The sequence below is a fragment of the Dromaius novaehollandiae genome, chromosome 24 (genome assembly GCF_036370855.1).
Source record: "Dromaius novaehollandiae isolate bDroNov1 chromosome 24, bDroNov1.hap1, whole genome shotgun sequence".
Classification (NCBI taxonomy): domain Eukaryota; kingdom Metazoa; phylum Chordata; class Aves; order Casuariiformes; family Dromaiidae; genus Dromaius; species Dromaius novaehollandiae.
The window spans coordinates 8,113,772-8,136,360 of NC_088121.1; the positions used below are offsets into that span (position 1 = coordinate 8,113,772).

General features: G+C 46.0%; 1 protein-coding gene across 2 annotated transcripts; it reads left to right on the top strand.

The window, feature by feature from the left end:
- The first annotated feature begins 361 nt into the window (after positions 1-361).
- Positions 362-22,569, top strand: KIF17 (kinesin family member 17). Of its 2 annotated transcripts, none has more exons than XM_026115730.2 (14): positions 362-914; positions 2,766-2,912; positions 4,024-4,125; positions 6,962-7,151; positions 11,106-11,558; positions 12,580-12,677; positions 13,380-13,527; positions 14,610-14,698; positions 15,122-15,246; positions 17,855-18,086; positions 19,419-19,677; positions 20,406-20,476; positions 20,700-20,820; positions 21,890-22,569. In XM_026115730.2, the coding sequence occupies exons 1-14, from the start codon at positions 684-686 to the stop codon at positions 22,087-22,089; spliced, it is 2,466 nt and encodes an 821-aa protein (XP_025971515.2). In that variant the 5' UTR covers positions 362-683; the 3' UTR covers positions 22,090-22,569. The 2 variants fall into 2 exon arrangements, with proteins under 2 accessions (XP_025971515.2, XP_025971516.2); XM_026115731.2 differs by having other exon boundaries at positions 20,409-20,476.
- Positions 22,570-22,589: the final 20 nt, after the last annotated feature.

Here is a 22,589-nt window from a genome sequence, read left to right on the forward strand (position 1 = left end):
GCTCGTGGCGTGTCCCCTCCCCCCCCCCGGCTCGTCTCAGCCCCTTCGGGGTCCCCGCAGCCCCCCCCAGGGCTCCCCCAGTCCCACCGGGCTCCCCTCAGCTTGGGCCCCTGGCTACGGCCCGCTTCAGCTTCCCCACCCCCCCAAAATCCCCCCCCAGGCCTCCCCCCTCCAGGTCTCCCCCCACCCCGCAGGCCTCCCCCCTCCAGGCCTCCCCCCTCCAGGTCTCCCCCCCCCTCCAGGTCTCCCCCCCCCTCCAGGTCTCCCCCCCCCTCCAGGTCTCCCCCCTCCCAGGTCTCCCCCCAGCTAGGTCTCCCCTCCAGCTTGTCCTGGTTTCTGCCTAAATTTGCCCGTTCCCCCCCCCCCCCCCCCCCAGCTTAGGCCGTCACCCCTCTGGTCCCCCCCGCGCTTGCCCTGCACTCAGCTTTGCCCTAGGCCCCCCCCGGCCCCCCCAATATCACCTCACGCATCCGGGCTTGTCTCCTCCGTCGCCCCCCCAAGTTGTTTCAGGCCTCCCCCAGACCCCCGTCCTTGGCTTGCACCAAGCAGGGGGGGCCTTGCCCTCGGTGCCCCCCCTCCGGCCGCGTAGCCTGTGCCCGTGGGGCTGGGTGCCCGTGGGGCTGGGTCCCTGCGCCCCGCCGCGGCAGCCCGCCCGGCCCCCTCGCTGCCCCGGGGTCCCGCCGATGGCCGCGGAGGCGGTGAAGGTGATCGTGCGCTGCCGGCCGCCGAGCGAGCGCGAGAAGGAGCTCGGCTGCAAGGTGGTGGTGCGCACCGACGGCGCCCGGGGCCAGTGCTTCATCCAAAACCCCGGCGCCGCCGGCGAGCCCCCCAAGCAGTTCACCTTCGACGGCGCCTACGATCGGGAGCACAGCACGGAGCAGATCTACAACGAAATCGCCTACCCGCTCGTGGAGGTGAGTGGGGCCAGAAGCACGTGCCCATGGGCCGGCTCCACGCAAGCCATCTGCAGAGCGTATATAGCGAGGGGTGAAGGCTTGACGCCGCTTTGCACAGAATTAATCCTTGTGGCCTGTTGGGCATGTGTATATTTAAGGAAAATCCGACCGTAGCCTTGCTACGGTACCACCTTGCTGATGCATCTACGTGCGGGAGCCCTGTGCTGCTCGGAGCTTTGCGCTGAAGTGACTGGTAAAGCTCCGGTGGTTGTGTGGCATCTTCAGTGTTAAGCTGCCCAAAACCTTGTAGGTATTTGGAGACGGGTGTTTTACGTGGGCAGGCTACCCCTGAGTGGGCCTGAGCGCTGGACAGAAAGAGCAATATCCCCTGCTCCAAGAGTCTGAGTGACAACCCAAGGGCCTAAAGGAGGACTGGGGGAGCAGAGAGGAGCAAACAGCATCCCAAAAGTAGGCTGTGAAATGGGGAAGAAAACCCTTTTCCAGCAGCCTGTGGGGCACAGAGGATAGGATTACATTTAAGTGTACGAGATTCTTTCTAGCCAGATGTTTACATGAAAGATGAACCCCCTGAGGAGGCCCTAGACGTGGTAGCTGAACAGAAATTTCAGTGCTCCTCTTCCTTTACAGCAGTGGAAAATGCTGTGAGGAGAAGGAGGACAAGCCAAGACTCCTGAAGATTTCAGGGAAATTTTTACCATCAAGCGAGAAATCTCAGAGTGGATTAGGAAACTTCAACCTGTTTTATTTAGTCTAGCAGAATGAATCCTGAGAGGGGGCACGATCGTTGCTTGTTAACACACGGTAAACCAGCCAAGCAAAAGAAAAGTGCTGTTGCAAGAAGTAACAGCGAGGTAGCATGGCCACTGATAATTTCGAGACACGAGTTCCTGATTGTGAGGAGAGCCAAGTTCTGAAACAGTCTTCCAGCAGGAGTGGAGACATAAACAAAATTACAAAGCCTAATTGCTTTAAGGTGGATGTTGCATAAGCGTATGATTTTTGAGAAACGCACGAAAAGAGCCTTGTAAGATGGCTGCTGTGCTTGCAGGAACTCAGAGCTGTCCTTCCCTGTCCTACGCCCCTGTTAGGATGGGATTTTTCAGTGTCTCCCTCAAAGGCTTTTGTTATCTGTTAGTATTGCAACTGGGGACTTTGCATGTAGGTTTCTTACTTAAACATTAAGAAATCCAAGTATCTTCTGTTTATATCGTGGTTCTCAGAAATAGGAACAGATGAGAGCGACACCTTCTTTCAGTCAGCTTTCCAAAGACTGCCCTTGAGATGGTTGATGAAATGTAACATATTTATTATTTCAAGCTAGAGACCTCCCTTTTGGTCACCCTGCAGTCAGCTAGCGTCCTAGCTGTCTCTCTAGTTCTCATAATATTTTCTGCCCTATGGCAAAAATATCCTAGTCTTCTAAGTGTTGTCAGCTGGCCTTCCTGTTTGGGCCTTCTGCATTTTTTCAAACATTGCATTTTGAGAGAAAACCACCACATTTATATGGTAACAAAACACACATTTATTATCTTATTCCTGTGTCGTAGGAAGATTTTCTCCTGCTCTAGTTTTGTATCCTTTCATCTCTCAAATTTTTTCAGTGACACGTCTAACCGAGTCCTTGGCTTGTTCTTTTTAAGAACCCGAGGGACTTTCCACAAGAATTTCAAAAAGCAGCTTAGATCTGTGCATTTCATCCACCTCCAGGTTGCCCAGCATGTTGTTTGATGTTTACTTCCAGCTCTTCCTTTAAAAAACCTTTTATGATATGGGAAAGAACTTGAACAACTTATTTCCAGTTATGCAAAAGATAACGATAACAGCTTTATGGTTTTACTCCGTTTCCAGGGCGTCACTGAAGGTTACAATGGCACGATATTTGCCTATGGCCAGACTGGCAGTGGGAAGTCATTCACCATGCAGGGTATTGTGGATCCGTCTACACAGAGAGGCATAATACCCAGAGCATTTGAACACATTTTTGAGAGTGTGCAGGTAGGTGTATAAAGATGTGGAAGAGATCCTCTTGTAAGATTGTGATACCTGAAGGATGATTTTGTGGTCTTCTGTAGTGGTCACTGCCATACTCTCTGAGCCACAAGCAAGAATTTATCCTCGCAACCCTTCTGGGAGGTGGAGGAATAATATCCATATACTCTCTGCACTTCCTCCTGCCCTGCCAAATCAGACAGAGCTATCACAGAGCTACAAGTAGTACCCTGATCTAGATCCCAGTCAAGGTTTTGAACCAAAACACCATTTTTCCTAACTAAACCCATCAGCAGAGTAGCAGGCAGTGAGCTGGACAAGAATATACCACAAGGAATGAGTGTTGATCGCAGTTCTAGCTGGCTGAGCATATGTGATTCAGTAGCAAGAGTGGGAGCAGACTCATTTGGGACTTTGGATTGTCTTTGAATCAGTACTTGTTTTTTTCACTTCTGGAAGTATTTTTTCAGAATCTCAGTTTCACTATCAGTGAAATTTTATTGCCCTGGTGGTCACGCAACACAAGATTTGATGACGCCCTATTCCTGTGAGATTTCAGTCTTGGGGGTTGTAAAGTATTGTGATGTTTTTTACTTAGGGTGGTAGAGGAGGGTATGGTATTAGTTTTACTCCAAGCACAGCATTTAAAATACCTTGGTATAGACTCTTGAATACAGGACTATGCTAACATAGTCCTGCATACCGTGATAGGTCTGTTTATTTTCACTGGAGAGCAGGCCTACAATCCAGCCAAAAGGTGAGGGTCTACAAAGCAGGTGTCTGCTTCCGAGTAAGTCACCTAGGACATCCTCTCTGATCAGTATGGCCAGTGAACTTCAGGGTATATCATGTCTCAGCTTAGGGCAGAGGCCTGCATTTAGTCAGATGAGCTGTGCCCTAAGCTCTGACTTTATTGACTCTCGCCTGAGAAGCGTAAGGCCTGAAAGCTTCTGTAGCAAGTGAGTTAAACAGTTAAACCTGGGAACTAAATGCTGTGAAAGATTTGATGAAGTGCTGAAGAGAGGTAGGCACCCAGCTGTCACTGAGGATAAATGTGAGATGCCAAGTTCCCTTAATTTTGAGAACCTTATCCTAAAATCATTCCTGTTTTGTGCAGTGTGCTGAAAATGCCAAGTTCTTGGTGAGAGCTTCTTACTTGGAGATTTACAATGAAGACATACGAGACCTTCTAGGAGCTGACACCAAGCAGAAGTTGGAGGTGAGGAGACCGTAGAGTCAATGTGTCTTGATTAGGATGTGCTTTAATTTGCTCAGATAAGTGTTACCACTAATACCTTACAGAAGTGCAAAAACAGGCTCTGTCAGAAGCTGAGCACCAGAATATAAAGATATGGTGACAAATATGGAAGCCAAGAGGAGATATGGGGGGACTTGGCTGAAAGTTTTGTAGCAGTGGGAACAGGATCCAGTCGGACAGATGTCCTGTGTGTCCTACTTGATGGTGGCCGGTAGCAGAAGCTTAGTGGAAGTTGCATGGAAGTCATTATTGGACAATGATGGAATGAACTGCTCATGGGGCAATTTCTTCCTAATCTCTTCATCTTGTGGCTAGCATGTGTTCTACAGCAGGAGGATTCTATGCCTTATAAATGTTTAATCTGATCCAGTGTGGCTGTGGAGGATATCAATATCTGTTTAAAACAAAAAGGCTGATCCCTTTTGAAAGGACAGAGCAGATATTACTCCCCACTGGAATGCATGGGAAAGGTGGGAATTTTCCCAAAAGACAGCGAGGTAAACTTCACTGAAATCATAATCAGGAGGTTGATTTGTGTGGAATTTGCCTCTTAGTAGCTTTGCAGTTCTGCCTTTTACCATGCATTCCAGGAGAAGACCTGCAAATCTTCTGTCCTAATTTACTTCCCTGCAGGATTGCCCTTGTAAAGAAAACCGAGGCACTAGCACCATCTGCTGCACAGAAACACTGAAATGGAGGCAGACCCAGACTGCCTCCCTGCGCCTTACAGGGCAGATTTTTTTTTCCAGGCTCCTGCCTTTAGCAGAGGCAAATCCTCTTGCGTGCTGTGCTTTGCTTCGCCTTCCAAGCGTGTCTCGTGTGCGTGCTGGGGGAGAAGGGGACTCGCTGTTTTCGAAGGAGCTTTCTGCAGATTCCCTTCCTTTGTTCCACATCAGCAGTGACACTGGTTTCTATGACAACCGCAGTTGGCACTGGGAGGGCAGGACTTGGGCAGAACAGTTTCCAGGGTAACACCGTCACACTGGTGACAGCGGCTGGCTGTTGCTGCCTCCACTGAGTAATTAAGCGAGTCATGTCCTGCGGAGACAGAAAGACCAGACTGACCTACTGCTTTCTTCTGTTTCCCGGAGCCTGGCCCTTTTTCTCCTCTGAAATCCCATTTCCATTTGTTTCTTTGCAGAGGTTCGTTTGTCGCCTTTTAATGTCAGTGACTTTAGTGAGTCTGAGCTCCCTGCTCCGAGGCTCACAATCACTTCCCATGAAATGAAACCCTGTGAAGAGTGAGTCTTTCAGAGCTCTGCTAGGATAACGTCCCGGTCACTTGAAATATTTGTTATGGAGCTACACACTGGCCATGTCTTCAGCTGTGTGTCCGGAGGACTGCAAAGTTCTCCCTTCCTCAGGGAGTTGGCCTTTGCAGCATCCTCAAGTGCAGCTGTGCCGGCCACACGGTTCTACTGTAGCTCAGTCAAAAGCCATAGTGTAAGAGCAGTCTGGCTACGATTCTGTAACTGGATTAATCCTGGGCTGTCATGGCTTTACGTTGGTCATAGAACGAGGCTAAAGTCCTGTCTAGCTTAGAGTTTTCAGCCAGCTCTGCTCTGTTCTGCACAGGTCTTTTTACAGCAAAGATACTGTTTTACATTGCTTCTTGTAGTGCGTGCATCACTAACGTATCTAAGGCTCTTCTCTGGAAGTCACACTGCCAAATGCAGTATCTGTCGCATATTTGACACCAAATTATGACACCTACATCTTGATATCCCAGCTGACTTATGATAAGGATAGGGTTTTAGTTATGAACTCAGTGGGTGTGGGGCATAACACAGCTGTTGAAAATGATTTCAGCTCATTTAAAATTCCCAGTGTGGAAGGAGCTTCAGAGGTGGCTAGTGTAGGAGTGTAGGAATCTCTTGATTGTTTTGTATTTTTTATGTAGGTTTGATGGATCATTGAAGACTTGGAACATTTCAATAGTTTATTAAGATGCTGTACGAAAACTTTCTTCTGCACGATTGGTAATTGCTGAAAAGGTGCTGTTAGGACTTAACACTCTGCCTCCATCCAGATGCCTGAATAGGATGTTAGAGCATCTAAAGAAAGGAGCTAATCTGGAGAGAATCTATTATAGTCCTGTGCATGATGGGCATGACTTAAGGAGTTTTGGCAGTGAGATCAAGACGCCCTCTCAGAGCAGAGGGGTTCAGAGAAGTACCCAGTAACAATATCCTTTATTATTGAATCTGTGCTTCAATTTTAAAAAGCTATGATTGAAGATACACTGGAGATTTTGCTATAATAGGTCAAAAATATTCCAGTTCTTTTTAACATGTGCAGTTTAATAGCAGGGGAGGTAGAAAGCAGCTCAGTGCAGAGAAGCTGGGTTTCTTAGGGTCTGGAGGATGTCGGAATCAATCAGCAAGCTCTTAACATTAATTCTTTTTGGCTGTGGGACCTTAAAGGTGGTTCTGTGTTTTTTGAGTGGTTTTGTTCCTGCTTCAGAAATACCAGGTTTCTTGGTGGTAGCCCAATACAGCTGCCTACTGAAATCACAGCTGGGTGATAGGGTGTGCCAAAGCCGGCAACCTACTGAGTGTTCCTGGCTCACATGAAATTGTCAGGAGGTGTGGATGCTCAGCACGCTCGTGGCACTCTCGTTATATCTTTCAGTAGTTAACGGTACGTTTTTGCTGTGCTGCAATTTCCATGTAAGCACGTTTTCTTTCACCACGTGCAAAACGTGTCTAGCCCGCAAGCTTCTGGACAGTTTCAGTGTGCTTTCCCGGAGTCTTGGGGTACCTCGTTATAACCTGTACTGTGTTGTCCCTGTTTGCAGCTGAAGGAGCACCCAGAGAAAGGGGTGTATGTGAAGGGTCTTTCTCTGCACACAGTGCATAGCGTGGTCCAGTGTGAGCGTATCATGGAGACGGGCTGGAGAAACCGCGCAGTGGGTTATACCCTAATGAATAAGGACTCTTCCCGCTCCCACTCCATCTTTACCATCAATATGGAAATCTACACTGTAGGTAGGTGCTCGATTCCCTGTGTCAGGCCTGGAGCAAGCAGAGCATAGGAACAGCCCGTGCAATCTGGCCAGTAATCCCACAGTAAAATTTAGATGGTAAATGATTGTAGGTTTAGTAGAAATCAGAGTTGTGCCCTGACACTGGCATTCTTCACAATATGAAATGGCTGAGTATTCATAACTCTGTTTTACCTTGATTCCTTTGGGAGAGAAATGTCTTATGCTTGAACTGGAACACATTTCTGTCTCCTTCTGGTTCTTTAGCTTCTAAAACCTTTATTTCCAGCTAGGGGTGCTAAAAATCACAGCCCATACTTTGGGTTGGAGTTCTTAAACTGTAAAGCCCGGAGAAACTTGTACCATTATCTATTTTGTTTCACCTTCTTTATAATGCAAACTGGATAATTTCGCCCAATGATTCCTTCTTTTAGCTTAATCATGGGGCACATCATTTAAGCAAACAGCTAATCTCAGTTTAAAGACTGGAATAAAAGAGTCCCTTAATAATGTTTTAATGACTAGTTTCCCTTTTGCAAGTATCTCATTTCCATTGGCTTCTTGCCTTTGGAGTTTCTTTAGCTGATAAAGCTTATAAACCTGCATCACTGGGTCTGAAATTGGACCTTGAAAGGATTATTTCTGGGAGTAAGAAAGGAATTCCGTCTCCTGTATTCTGTCTAGTCCTTGACCCCAGCTAAGACTGTGAACAGCTTGGCTTCATTTTCTTCAGCTGTTTCAGTCATGGGGAAAGTTACACAATGCCTTCCTAAACTGTATTTCCAGATGTCAGTGACAGTATCTCATTTTCAGTAGAAGAAGGATTATGCACCAAACATCTATTAAAAATGGTGTGTGTGAGACCTTTGGAATTTCTCAATTAGCGCAGGCGGTGGATGCAAATCCTTGTGTCATGTGGGTCTGTAAAATCCTGACTTTGATGCTAACAAGGAAGATTAAGTATTTACACTCCTCTTTTGTGTTCCTGATGGGTGCAGGGCTCTTAATCTAGCCTGTAACAATTTAAAGCTTTCAAAACTTATGTGCTACAGTATGGCAGTGCAGAGATTTCCCCTCCCAGGGAGTAATTTCACTTGCTGGTGGTAGTTTCACTTATTCATTAACAGAGCTCTGTGTAATCCCTGGACCTAAAATCTGTCCCGAGACCCTGTGTTTTGCACCTCACTGTCAGACATGAAACTCAAAATTCTGTATAAGTTTCATTTGTAGTTAAAAGTGAATACAGGCAAGACAGTGCTCCCTTATCTATTTTAAAGTTAATTTGATTTTACCTTTTCCTCAATTCTTCAGTTTCTTTGTGGTTTAAGATTGGTTACTGATAATCCAGAGTGGCACAGGGGAAGGTGGGGAAACATGAAGTTTTGGCAGTCAAGTAGATGACAGCTGGAATATTCGAGTAGAAAGTTTAGGGTTCTGGCACAATCTCAGTAGCTGGACGGTTCTGCTAGGATAATCATTAGTTGAAATAGTTAACAAAGTTGGTATTTATATTGTTGTCTTTAGGCTTCCAGAAGATGTGCATGGAGGAGTTCAAACTTGTTTTCCAGCTGAGCCTGCAGTCCATCCCAGTTTACAGGCATTTAAAGGCTCTCTTAATAATTATGTGAACTAGAATGACTTTTTTAAAGTAAAAGTTCAGATTCGGGAACAGGATTGTGGCAAATACTGGCTTCTCTGGCTATGGATGTATGAAATGCACAAGTTACCATTTGTGTTTTTAGAGTATTCGGAGTAGGAGATGTTTCATTCCTTTACATTGTGCTTGGGGATTGATTTGCTAAACGGAAAGAAGTTTTAGATTTGGGCAACGCTTATGCCACCAGAAAGGGCTGATGGGCTGTAAGAGAATTAGACACTAAGAGCCAAGACTTTCAGGCTGCTGCAGGCCTTTTAGCAAGAGTCGAGGGACTTTGTTACACCATGGAAACTAAACCACTAAGCTCCCTGATTGAAACAAACAGCCTCCTTGGGTAAAAGTCCTGGCAGAAACCAAAACAACTTTTTAATTGCCAAGTGGATGTTTATATGAAGGGGGGGAGGAAGGGAAAGGGTTAGAAAACCTGTTTTTTTGACTGTCCATTCATCCTGGCACTGAGAAAGGATAGTGAGAGAACGGACTCTTCAAGCTCCGTCTGTTGTTTCCCAATTCTCCCCCATGTCTTGACATGCCAGAAACATCTGGACTGAAACAATTAGCTGTGCTGTGATGCAAACGTTAGGTTCTGCTGTTAACAGTCTATTACTGTAACTGGAGAAATATCCTGGGGCAGTGTTTTTTTCATGCTTACCTGAAAACTTCTAACCTTTCCCCCAAGCATCAGACTATTCATTGTTCATGTTTAGGTTTTCTTCACAGCCATAAAGTTTTAACACTGACTAAATTCAAGGTTAGGTATTGCACAAGTCAGTGGGATGTCTGCAAAAGGACTGACTCAGTTGAAACCTTGCTGCACTCTGGTGTGAATCTGTGCTTGGAGTGTTAAAGGAGCTCCCCTCTTGAACTGGTGTTGCAATTGCAAGGAATGGTCGGGGCAGGGATATGCAAGAGCGTGGTCCAGTGCTTAGGAGGGTAGTCCGTGCTTTGGAAAGGTGTGTCCAGCTCTTTGCTCATGAACTCCCTGCATGAGGCTGGGAAAGTTTAGTCGCTCAAGTCCTCAGCCTGCCAGGTATAAAATGGGAAAATGGCACTGTTGTCTTAGTGGAGAAGATAAGGATGTCAAAGGGTGCGAGGTAAGCTGGGCAAGGCTGGCCAGCGAAACTGAGGGCTTCTTAAAGCAACTGGATGCAATATGCCTTAGTCACAGGGGATCTGTATCATCACATTGCCTGGAAATCTTGCCTGGAAATGTAGGTCAGGAAGCAGGTATTATTGCGTGCATGAGGTGTGCTTCTAGATAGCTGGGAGCTAGCTGTTAACTAGCTGTTACCTTCAGCTCACTTCTTCCCTTATAGGTATGATGGGAAGGGCACCAGCTCACTGAGGAGGTCTGGCTCCTCATCCAGGTGGCCGAGTTCAGCCCTGATTTCTACGAATTTTCTTGTTTCTTGCATATGTTCCCTCATTTTACTTTCTCCTTGAGAACATTGTGAATTGAGGAGGAACAGATGCTGCTGAGCATGCCTGCGTGCTGAGTCACTGCACTGTTTTGGAGCTATCCGGACAAGGGGGAAGATTTGCCTTGCTTCTTGAATGTTTGCGCTGTCTTGGGACAGAAAGCCAGATGGTGGTCCTTGATGGTATTTGGATCTCTTGATGGGATGTGCTTTTTCTTTTCAAGTACAGCAGAAAACTACTTGAACATTTCCCCTGATTAGGGTAGGCCTTCAGAAAAGCTGTAGTTTGGAAATTCGTGGAAATACTGTTTCCCACTCTAGTGGTTCCTCCAGGCCTTGCACAGTAGTCTCTAGAACTAACCTTCCTGTCTTTCTCTCCATATCACGAAGGCATTCGGAGAGCCCACTCTTCGTCCTGTACTCTCCATTTAGCCTTGCTCCAGTTGCTGCCTGTTGAGTCCCATTCTCATCTCATGCTCCCTCCTGTTGTCAGTCATCATTTAACTTTGTGAAATAATCTGGGGAGGAAAGAAGTTATGAAATCCGTGGTCTGATCTTGTTATGTGCAGAGGCCTTTGCATAAAATTCTAAACACACTGAGCTTCCAGGGAAGTCTGGAGGCTGTGTGTCTTCACGGCTCAGTGGGATAGTAATGGTTATGAATTTTTATGGCATTCTCTAGAAACGCAGGATCTGGTTCAGGAAAGCACTAAAATGTGGAGTTCTAAAATTAAGTAGGTATTTACTTAGGGGAACCAGGGCCCAAATGCAAACAAAGAATGGGGCTTGAACTGAAAGATGGTGCCAAAAGAAGTTTTTGTTTTTATTATTATTAAGAGGCTGCTTTGTAAGAAGACCCTAACCCCAAATTATCTTCTTGCAGATGAGAGAGGGCAGGATCACCTTAGGGCTGCAAAACTCAATTTAGTGGATCTGGCAGGAAGTGAGAGGCAGTCAAAAACTGGAGCCACGGGGGAACGGCTCAAAGAGGCCACCAAAATCAACCTGTCTCTCTCAGCTCTGGGCAATGTCATCTCAGCCCTGGTTGATGGCCGGTGTAAACACATCCCCTATCGAGACTCAAAGCTGACAAGGCTGCTGCAAGACTCCCTTGGAGGTAACACCAAGACCCTGATGGTAGCATGCTTATCTCCGGCTGATAACAACTATGATGAAACTCTCAGCACTTTGCGCTATGCGAATCGAGCGAAGAACATCAAGAACAAGCCTTGTATCAATGAGGACCCCAAGGATGCTCTGTTGAGGGAGTATCAGGAGGAGATTAAGAAGCTGAAGGCCATTTTAGCTAAGCAGATGAGCACAAATACCTTGTCAGGTAAGAGAGCCCTCAGTAGCTCCACAGATGTTTTAGCTTTCACAGAACAATGAGCTTTTACACATAAAGTGCTCATTGGATTTCACCTCAACCTTTCCTTTACCTGTTAGGAAGAGCTCTCCTCCATTCTGCTAATGTGCTTGTTCTTCACTGTTGTCAAATTGACCTTATTCCACTCTGCAAAGACCATCTCAATTATCCTGTATTTTTCCTTGTTTTCAGTCGTGACAAATTCTGTTAAAAAAGGCTGATGTGATTCAAATCCTCAGTTCTTCTGGGTCATTCTAGCTTGGATTTGGTCAGTAACAGAAGAGAGGTTACAGCTGGCAGAACAAAGACGAGCTGCTAAAGAAATAATAATGTACAATTCTTTATTAAATATTCATATGCTTTGAAAATTAGCATTCAGCCCTTGTTCTCCTAAGCTGTGAATTTTTGACTCTACAGGAAGAATTTTGCCTTGCTAACAGCATTTGTTTACAGAAAAGTGCTGTGCTCTATTTGAGGCTTCAACCCAGCCTCAACACACTCACTCTTTGCTATGAAATAGGAATAGCGAATGTGGGGACAAATGGGAAAGAGCGGTCTTTAGGGAGCTGATCATCTTTTGAGAATTATACCCCTCCACTGAAAGTTGCCCATTTTTCAGGATAAGACTGTAAGATCTTTTTTTTTCCTTTTCTTGCACCTTTCATCTCCTTCCCAGGGTATTTTATCTTCCAAATCTGTTAGCATATCCCTGGAAACAAGTCTCCTGTTACTCTGCGGAAGAGATTAAATTTATATTCACTTTCATATACCTGATGCTTAAATGTCTACTCCTCTGCTCAGCAGTGACTCCTTCTCTCCCCACACCTATGAAGTCCCAGGCCAGTGGGCGTTTTGGCAGCACAGATGCTGCACACGAGCGCAGTTTAAAGGGGCATGTTGATTGAGATATTCTTTGTTCTGTTTCCAGGCATTCTACAGATAATCCCACCTAGTAATTGTGACTGATTTTTATTTCTGCTTTGCTTTGCAGGGCTTTTACCAGCTGAGACTGCTCACCTGGAAATGAAGCCAGATCCCCTCCTTGAATCCCAGTTAGATGTTGAAGCAGAGAAAGAGCTGATCAGACAAGTAAGTCAGGAAGGGAGTATCCATACTGTCTTCTACTGATGCTCGTAGGTTTTTATAATACTCATAACAAATATGATGCAGGGGTCTGTGGTGTAGCTTTCTCAGTACAGGTCCGTATGTATCTTTTGGTCCTTGGACTTCTACTTTGGAGAGAAAATATATTTTTGGAGGACTTATTTCAATACCATTTTCTCTCAGCATTGTTCCCACTTCTCTGGAGATGAATTGGAAGGGATTCCCAAGAAGGGTTTTTGAAGCACGCGTAACAAGAAGAGGAAAGTGTGTGTGAAACTTTGTTCTGTCAGAAGAGGGAGAAGTATGGGGGGGAAAAGCAGTAGACAACAATGTTAGTAACAGTAGAAGGATGAAGAAAAAGAGAAAGGAGAGATGGATCCAGGAGGAAGAATGAGGCGCTGAGAAGACAAAGAGAATAGGCCAGAAGGGAATAAACTTTCTCCTTGCTCTTTACAAAGCTCCTTCCAGGGCACCACATATGCCCAAGACGATCATTTTCTGTGGATAAATGAAAGATGGCAGTTCTAGGGCTAACGAGTCACCTCTCCTCAGCTACTGTGTCTACCTAAATCACAGCAAAATGTCCATTAATAGAGGACAGTTAAGTTTTATTGTGGTGGACACAAGAACGGTTGTGTGCAGTCAGGAGCAGGGATGTTGCGTCAGGCTCTCTGCTGTGCCTTTCAGGAGTACGAAGTGAGGCTGGCCCTGCTAAAGGCAGACTACGAAGCAGAGCAGGAGTCCCGTGCCCGCCTTGAAGAGGACATCAGTAGCTTGAGGAACTCCTACGATCGCAAGCTGTCCGCTCTGGAAGAGAACCTCAGGAAGGAAGCAGGTATGGACGAGGCAGGTGGAGGGTGCTAGAGTGAGCCCAGCACAGGTTGAAGGTTCCCCGATGCTGGTAATAAACTGGAGGTTTGCCTTTAGGCATGTGTGGAAACAGATATTTTCTCGCAAAGTCAGATTTGTGGCAGCTATTGCAACATCTCAAGTGCTGCCTAGCAGCAGCAGTGGTCCCTGCTTTCGTCCCTCCTGTCCCTTATCGACAGCAGAAGCATTAAGTCTGGCTCTCCTGGGCCCTTTCTAAGACTCTCTGTCCCAGCTTTGTCTCCTTCCCTATCTCACCCACCTCTTTCCCGTGTCAGGACCAGCCTGGCCCTACCCTACAAGCCCTGAGGCAATGAAATGCAATTTTGCCTGCGTGGCAGTGAGTTTTCTCTGACTTATAGCAGCATTTGCCTAGAACAGAGGCTTGAATTGCAGAGATGACTGGTCTCAGCAGGCAGTGCTCTGTCTTGATCTGATTGGTTTTGCACAACTCACATGCCCAAGACGAGGGTGGCTGCGGCAGTCTCTTCCATTGCATGCAAATTTGGTGCAGCTCTTGGTTTCCTGGTGCATTATCAACACCATCGCTTTGCTGGAGGGCAGATATTCCTCTCACACACCTATAAATTGTGGCCAGCTGTCCTCTTCATTACTGCTTTTCATTTATGCTTCTATAGTGCCTCAGAGCATGTTTTGTAATGTGCTTATTCAGCACTTAACGCTCAATATTAATTATTGAACCTATAACACAAGTTTTTGATGCTATCATTTCCTAAAGTGAGAGGTTGTTTTTTTCCTCTGATTACAAACGTGTGCCCCCCAGCTCTCTGAAATAGATTATTTGCGTGTGAACATGAGGATCCAAGCTCTCCCAACCTTGTAAGACCTATATTACTCACTTGATATGCCCTCTGGGTCTGTGATGGCTTTTACTGACCAGCGTGAGAAGGTAGATAATGGGGCATTTCCTCCCAGATACATAGCTTTTAGCTTTTGGTGAAGATTTTGTGTGATGTTTTTACAAATTTACATTCTAGTTCCGCAGAGCTCATCATTTACATTGTGGGTATTTCCTCTTTTGTTCTTCAGAAGCTGTCATGAGGACTGAAACTACTCCTGGTGAGACGCCTTTGCCTGAAGACCCTGTTGTTTCAGCAGATGAACCAATGTCAGCCAAGGTACCCTTCAGGCTAATTCTTGGGTTGAATAAACTTTCCTGCTTGTCATCAGCATCTACTGGGTATTCACAAATCTGGTTAAGTGTGTCGTTATCTATTTTTGCTACATCTGCCTCTGGGGCAGGGCCTAATACCTGTTAAACGTGCACAGCAACACATTTAGGGCAGAAAATGAGAAAGGTAACTAAAGAGCAGGGAGTAAAGTAGTTTTTTTTGGTGCCTAAACCTCATCCTACTTAATCCCAGAATGCCGAAGACAGCACGGTAATTCTGGCGACTCGGGTGTCAAGGAGGGACAGCAATGCAGTTCTCATTCTTCGGGCAATGAGCAGTCCTCAAGTTGTTAGCATCGTGCTTGAGCTACCCCAGTACTGACAACGCATCTTTTCAGAGCTGCAGCCTTTGGTTTCCTTTTGTCCTCAGGACCCAACAGAGCCTCAGGCAGCTCAAGACACTGGCAGTATGAGCAGGGAGAGTGCTGGAGCAGAGGTGGCTGTCACTGCTGAAAGGATTTCAGTGCCTGTAGACCAGCAGCAGGTGCTTGCCAGGTCAGTGACTGTACAAGATACCTCTGGTCCTGTTAATTGTCTCCTGTGTATTGCACACATCACACACAGGCAAGAAGCAGTCCTGTTCTTGCATAATGTTACTGCTGTTGAGCTTCAGCTGTGTGTTCAGTGCACCATAAAATCAGGCAGATGCATATTCTTCATCCCCAAATTTACTCTGTCCTGTTTGAGTAGTTAAATGGTAGCTGTGGCATTAGGTGATGCCAAGGGCCAGAATTATGAGAGAGAAAAATCCTGAGGTGTGACAGGAGATGTGGATGAAGAAAGTGCACATGCTTTCCAGATAACTGGTTCAGACCCTGCCTAGAAGATCACTTTTTGCCTCTGACTCATAGATCTGGCAGTATTTGCAAGACTTCAGCCACAGCTGGCATCAAAATTGCCTGAGAACCAAATTTTAGGGGCAACGTTAGGTCCAGGGCCTGAATCACATGACTGGGGTGTGAGGGGTGTAGATTCAAGGCTCGTGCTTGGCCCATCTCAGATGTGTCCTGCCCTGGTTTTCCTCTAGTTGAGAGAGGAACTGAGTGTTCCTTTAGCCAGAGTACAACACAGCACGTTGAAACAAATGGGGTTTAGGTCTGTTTCACAAGTATGTTCCTTGTATATACTAGAAGCAAATTCTGCTGATTTCTGTATTTTACCCTATTGTGTGGAATTATATTAAAATTGGAAATACTTAACATAAAATATCATATTGTGAATGACACAGTTTCATTCTGAAAAGTTTCATGCTCTTTAACTACTCTTCCAGCTTTACCGTGAGCTCTTATGGAGCATACTTGCTCTTTTGGGCTCCTCCTAGCTGAAAAAGGAGCTATAAAGAAATACAGAATAGCACAGTCTGTAATTTGCAGGCAATTCTCTTCATTAATGGAGATGGCTGTAAAGAAGCCATTCATTTTGATTATATCAAATCTTAACAGTCCTATTGCAGAGTTCCTTTTTGTAACAAACAAGGACAAAATACTCTCCCAATTACACTGTTAAAATCCAAGTTCTCTGCAGATTAGGCAGGATGATTTGGCTCCACAGGCATGGGATTTTCAAAGCCTCCTTTTAAAAGCTTTCCACATCAGGATGGCTGTGAGATCTCTGATACTCAGCAAAGCGGGATTCAGTTGTGCATTCAGCAAAAGATACTGAAGGCTACTTGGGAAGTGCAGTAAAGTAGAACAGCAAGTCATCTCTGGAGGACACCTGAGCTCTTTAGGGGAGGGTTTGAAGATAATTAAGAGGATAGTATCAGTGCAGGTTTCATAGGCAGTGGGATTTTCTCCAATTTCAGCCAGTGCTGGCCAACCTCTGAGATATCTGCAGATCCCAGGGCAGACAAGGAAAATAGCTCTGGATTGCGGCATGCCTTGTCTGAACAGGCAGGAGCCACGTCAGGGAAAATGGTGACCTACAGTGGTTTATGGCGTGTGCATCAGCGCAATGGTAGAAGGAGTGAGCAACTTGGTATTTGAAATCCTCGGCACAGCCAGGCATTAGAGGAAGACTCCCATATTCCAAAGGCAGCATTAACTTTACATGATCTGTGTGCGAGTTGGGAGGGGAACAGATTTTCTCTCAAGCATGCAAAATGTCTAGAAACAGATTGCTCCCTCAGGATGTGTGGCTGCCAGTTTGTCCTGTGACTCACAGAAGGACACTTGGTCTTAGCGCTTCGTCAAATATTTATCTGCCTTCTGGGAGTTTTACCGCAGGCGTTAAGATCAGCAGGGCTACATCAGTGTTGCCCTTAAAAGGCAGACCAAGGCACATTAAAGAATGGTGGCATGTTCCCTGGCCTGGTTTCAAGAGCCACATCGCTACGTTTAGCCTGACGGTAGCTTAGTGCTTGCACTGCTTCGCTGTATAAAGTTCGCCTGACCTCAGGCTACCTCCAAATCCCTCTGCCCTTCTGGCAGGCAGCACGGGGCCTGCTCGAAGGGCCCTCTGGTTGTCTCCTCATGCGAGAACGCTGTGAGGACAGATGGGAGCCCCGGCTCCTCCAAAGCTTTCTTTACGGCTGTGTTGGAGCACAGAGCACCATGCAGCGTGGACATGAGACGAGCTTCATTTCAAATGTGGGCCTGCGCCGGCACTCAAGCAGCAGTGCTGAGGTGGCCCAAGCCGTCAAACCCTTGCTGATACTGCTCCAGTAGAGAAATTGTGCTACAGCTTCCAGCCATGCTGCTCCCCTATCCACCACTTGAAATATTTGTTTGCATTTCACCTTAATTTTGGCACTTTCTGTGCTTGCTTTGAGAGCCTTTCGAAACAAGAAACTGAAATATGTGTTACGCAAAATGGTGTTTTTAACAGAATTCTGAGAGTGTAGATACAGATTTCCAGACATACTTGGATGACAAAGGCGCTCAGAGTAACAGGTGCTTTGGCTTGGGTCCACGTCAGTATTTATGACAAAGTGCTATTAAAAGTAGAATTTGCCATCACTACTCAGGTCAGCAAATCTCAGAAGAAATGACTTCTTCTGTATTGGGTCTGTCCAAATGTCATTCAGGTAAGGCTGCACATCATTTGCAGTTGTGCATATGTTTCTTTGCACTGCTGATCTGAGAGAAGTATTTGCCTTTCCCAGGCTGCAGTTGCTAGAACAACAGGTGGTAGGGGGAGAACAGGCTAAAAACAAGGACCTCAAGGAAAAGCATAAACGCCGGAAAAAGTATGCAGATGAGCGTAGGCTGCAGCTGGTGGCCGCGCTGCAGAACTCCAACGAGGACAGCAGCGATTGGGTTCTGCTTAATGTCTACGACTCCATCCATGAAGAGGTTCGAGCCAAGAGCAAACTTCTGGAGAAGATGCAGAAAAAGGTAAGCCTGCAAAAGCAGCCTTCTGTTATCCCTGCTTAATTTAGGGAGCATTCAGTGCAGTTATTCTCAAGATTGCTTTTTGGTTTTTTTTATTCAACACACCCTCATCTGTCTTTCCTCCTCTGCTTCCATCTTCTTTACATTGAGGCATTGTAGGCAGTCCGTCTAGAGAATGACTCTGGCTGCGTCTAATATTTCTTACATGTGCCTGCATTATTACCTATAAGGTTTCTTGCATGCATTCTTATAAAATATTTGCTGTAGCATCACTCGCAGTGTTGAAACAAGTTGTTCCCTGTCTCCAGCTTTCTCAAAGCCTCTCCTGACCATTTTCAATTTTATAGTGTGAGAGGTTGGCTGTGCGAACATGTCTGTTCATGGGAGAGGATGCAACTCCCTCTCCTGGCATCCGCAATCTATTACATGGCTTCCTATGTTCGCAGCGGCACCGGTTCAGGCACGTGCCCTTAATACTGATCATCCTGGATACTACACTTGTGGTTCAGGACGAAATTACACACTGCAAAGTTTTATTACACACTGCAAAGTTTTCTGTGGGGGGAAAAAAAATGTAAAAGCAACACTATGCTGCTAAATTATAGGTGCAGTTGAAAATCAGTTTTGCTCTGAAGGTGTGAGTCAGAACCATCAGAAGAGCTTCAAAAAATGTGTGTGTGTGTGCGCATGCTGTCCTAAATCTTTACATGTTAGGACTTATATATGCATTTAGGTTATTGAAGAATATGTCACCTTTTTGAGTTAAAACTCCCAAGAGTTTATCACTGGGCTTACTAGAAAGATTTACTTGAGCTCTGTTTGAAAACTTGGTATTCAGAGGAAGAAGTGAGAAGCCTGTCATTAAAACAGACGTGGAATGATGTCTCCAGATAGACTTCGTCCTGGTTCTTAATTAGAAATTAGAAATCTTCTAAAACATTAAAGCTTCTGTTTTTTAAAAAGTGAGAAGTAACTGTATGTGCTCTCACTAACCTTACAATCTTTTGAACATTGTTAAGTTGCTGGCTTTAACTGATTCTAAATTCACACCATGGGATAATATATTTCCTTGCAGCGTTTTTGAGTTTTTTCATCATACTTTTCTGTAAGTGCCTCCTCATTCCTGCATAATGGGACAGTGAAAGTAAAAGTTGCTGGTCCACTTTCTCAAGATGTTCATTATTTCTTATGCTTCTATCACATCTCTTTCTTCTTTGTCTTCAGAGTAAACTGAATGATTGCCACTTCTCTGCCTGACAAATTTCCATGCTCATAGTCATCAGCGGTCCTCTCTCCATTGTAATCCCAATTAGCCATTTTGTTTTAATGACCCAGCTGCAGGCTGCCGAGACGGAGATCAAAGATTTGCAGTCAGAGTTTGAGCTAGAAAAGATTGATTACCTTGGCACTATCCGCCGGCTGGAGCGAGACTTGATGCTCTTCCAGCAGCTGCTAGATCGGGTGCAGTCCCTCATCAGGCGTGACTGTAACTACAGCAATCTGGATAAGATCAAGCGCGAGTGCGTCTGGGATGAGGAGGCTGGCTGCTGGAAAATTCCAGAGCCCATCATTCAAAAAACCAGTCTTCCTGCAGGTAAGAGGAGCATCTCAACTCTACTGCCATCACATGGCTTTTTCCCAGCTCATCAGCACGGCAACGTGCTGTTTATCACATTTGGACTGCGCTCACTTGTAAAATCTTGCATAGGCTGGAGTCTTTCTAGAAAGTCTGAATAATAACCTAGTTTAATGAGGACAAAGCTTTCTCTTTGTGGGTCTACACAACGTGTGATAAAAACTGGAGAGCAGGCAGGCACAGGTTTCCCTGCTAAGCCATGTATGTTCAGCATTGCAGGTCTCTGCGTGCCTTCTGTGGAGACTGAATTGGCAGCTAGTGCTTAAAATAAGTATGATGCCCTTTTAAAGCTGTTCGTCCTAGGATCTTAAAGCACTTTGTTGTTAATGAGTAAGCCCAGCAGCCCCTTCCAGTGTGATCTTATAAGACTTGTTTCAAAGCTTGAGTAACTGAGGCAAGGAAACATCTTGATTTCAGCTAGGTGGCTTTCCTGAAGTCTCACAGTGACATTTTGTCAGCTGAGAATTAGAATTCAGGGTCCCTGTGCTCTTCATGGGATTCCCACCCGCTTACAAGGTGCCTTAGCCTTAGCCAGTCATTGGATACAAATCACAGTAAGGGTCCTTGAAGCGTCTCCCTTTGCCCAATAAATAGTGATTTTGAGCAGCGATGGGGATCAAGGAGCACAATCATGAGTGTAATTGTTTTAGAGATAATGGCCCTTTAATGTTTGTGTTTTCTCATAGCAGTTTCATCACTGCCACAGGCAAAACCTGCCAGAAAGAGCCCTTCCGCTGAGAGTGGAGAACTACTAATGGTAAATTATATTTCTTTTCCTCCTGGGGTCCTGAAAAATGCTGCTGAGAAGTCCTTGTGGTACACAGCTGTTTACTCTGGCTGCTGTGGGCAAAGCGTTAAACGCCTGGGCAAGAACTTGTTTGTATCTCACGTTAACGGTACTTGGCAGTACTTCTAAGCCATAACCTGTGATACTTGTCTGCCTAAGAGCTAGTGCTGATGGTGGTGTTTTCTGATTCCAGCAAGAGGAAGACCGCTACAAGCTGATGTTGAACAGGAGCGACAGTGAGAACATTGCCAGTAACTACTTCCGGTCCAAGCGAGCCAGTCAGATTCTTAATGCCGACCCGATGAAGAACAGAGGTAAATGGGTCTTTGTGGTCTTTTGTCCAACGTGTTGTTGCTGTTCATCTTAATTTTTCAGGAGTAAACTTCCCGGGCTGCTGAATTTTTGGCAGCACTATCCTTAGCCTGTATGTCATTCTGCTTCAGTCAGCTACAGATGTAGTCCTCAGTGACAAGTGCCCTTGATAGATGTGGAAAAACTTGGATTAGGAATACTTAAATGTGAACATCTGAAAACAGTCACTGGTGCACACAGCTCCCTTGAACTTAACAGGAATATGTTGCAGAATAAGGCTGGGTTTTTAATTAAAAATTTGTATTCTGCAGAATTCCAGACCTTTGCTGCACCAGGCCACAAAATAAATGTTGCTGATTAGCAAGACATTTAAAATACTTCCTGTTCTGGTTACTGGCTATGGTCTCCCCTAGATATATATGACAAAAAGCAGTCCTTAGAAAACAGCAGCATTGAGTGGCATGGATTTGCTGTGTCCGTGTTGGTCCTCAAGACCAGCTGATTGCAGAACAAAATCCTCCCTGCCACTAACTGCTTTTTGCATGGCAGCTTCAGCGAGCAGGTCAGAACCTGCCTGGGGTATAGAGGTGCCTGTCTTGCCCTCGAGAACCCACCTTGACGCACGTAGATGCGCAACACGGAGAATGTTGCCGGGAATAAATAAATAACTGCTGCTACTGCTCTCAGCGGTGCCTGTCCCTGTGGCATTTGAGTGCTTCAATTACAGAGAATAAACAAAGCCAGAACTAAACAAAGCACTTATCAGTGTTTAAACAAACTAAATGAGGGTGGCGGTGTGCTGAGGTCATGATGTCTTTCCCAAAATGTGGGGATCAAGTCACCAAAGCGGGCACGAGGCAGCACGCCATTCAGCAGTCTGGTGGCAGCGTTGCGGAGTCGCCAGCTGACCGGGAATTCAGTGTTCGTTAACATGTGGGAATTAAATATGGGAATTTCTGATCTTTATTAAACATCACGGCTAAAGTCTGAATGGAGCGGGGAACGTGGAAAAGCATCTCTATAGCCAAATGGATTAAATAGGTAGTGACAGCCTCTTCCTTTCCTTTCCAGCTCACCATAATCCGCCCTCTGGCTTGAATGTCCCTTTGAACAACAACAGCACCTCCAGTGTGCCATCGGCCCCTCCGGCACTGGCTCTGGAGATGCCCCAGCCGCGTCCTTTCCGCCTCGAATCGCTCGACTTCACCACGCCATCCACCAAAAGCAAGCGTAAAAAGGGCAAAGCCAGCTCTGGTAGTGATCTTTTCTGACTGCGGCAGCTGTAAGTTGACATAAGCCCCTGACCGGTGGCTTGTGGAGGCTTTTGGCCCTCGTGATCACGGCTGCTTTTGTAGCGAACCCCCTCTAGGGTTTCGGTAGACAGCGGGTTGTTGGTGGCAGCAGTCCGCTGGAAGGGACGCTCCCAGCTGGGTTCCTAAGGACAGTGGAAAAAGCGGAACCTGCTGCCAGGAGTTTTAATTCTGTACCGACAACTCCCGGTTCGTATGAGGGCTGGCAAGTTTCTCCCTCCCCTGCGTGGAGTCCCTGCCCTGTCTGCGCCCGTCGCCTGCCGCCCCCTTTTCTGTCTGTGTCGAGGGACGTCAAACTGCCCTGCTTTTATTGGAACCTTTCTGCAAGGGGAAGAAACCCGATAACCGCCTCTCTATTTCCTTTTCAGCGTCATGTTCAGGCCGCGTTCGGGCCCTGTACAGAATTTCCTGGTCTTGTTGTAATAAATGTTTGTGCCATGACTGCCCTTTCACAGTTCTTT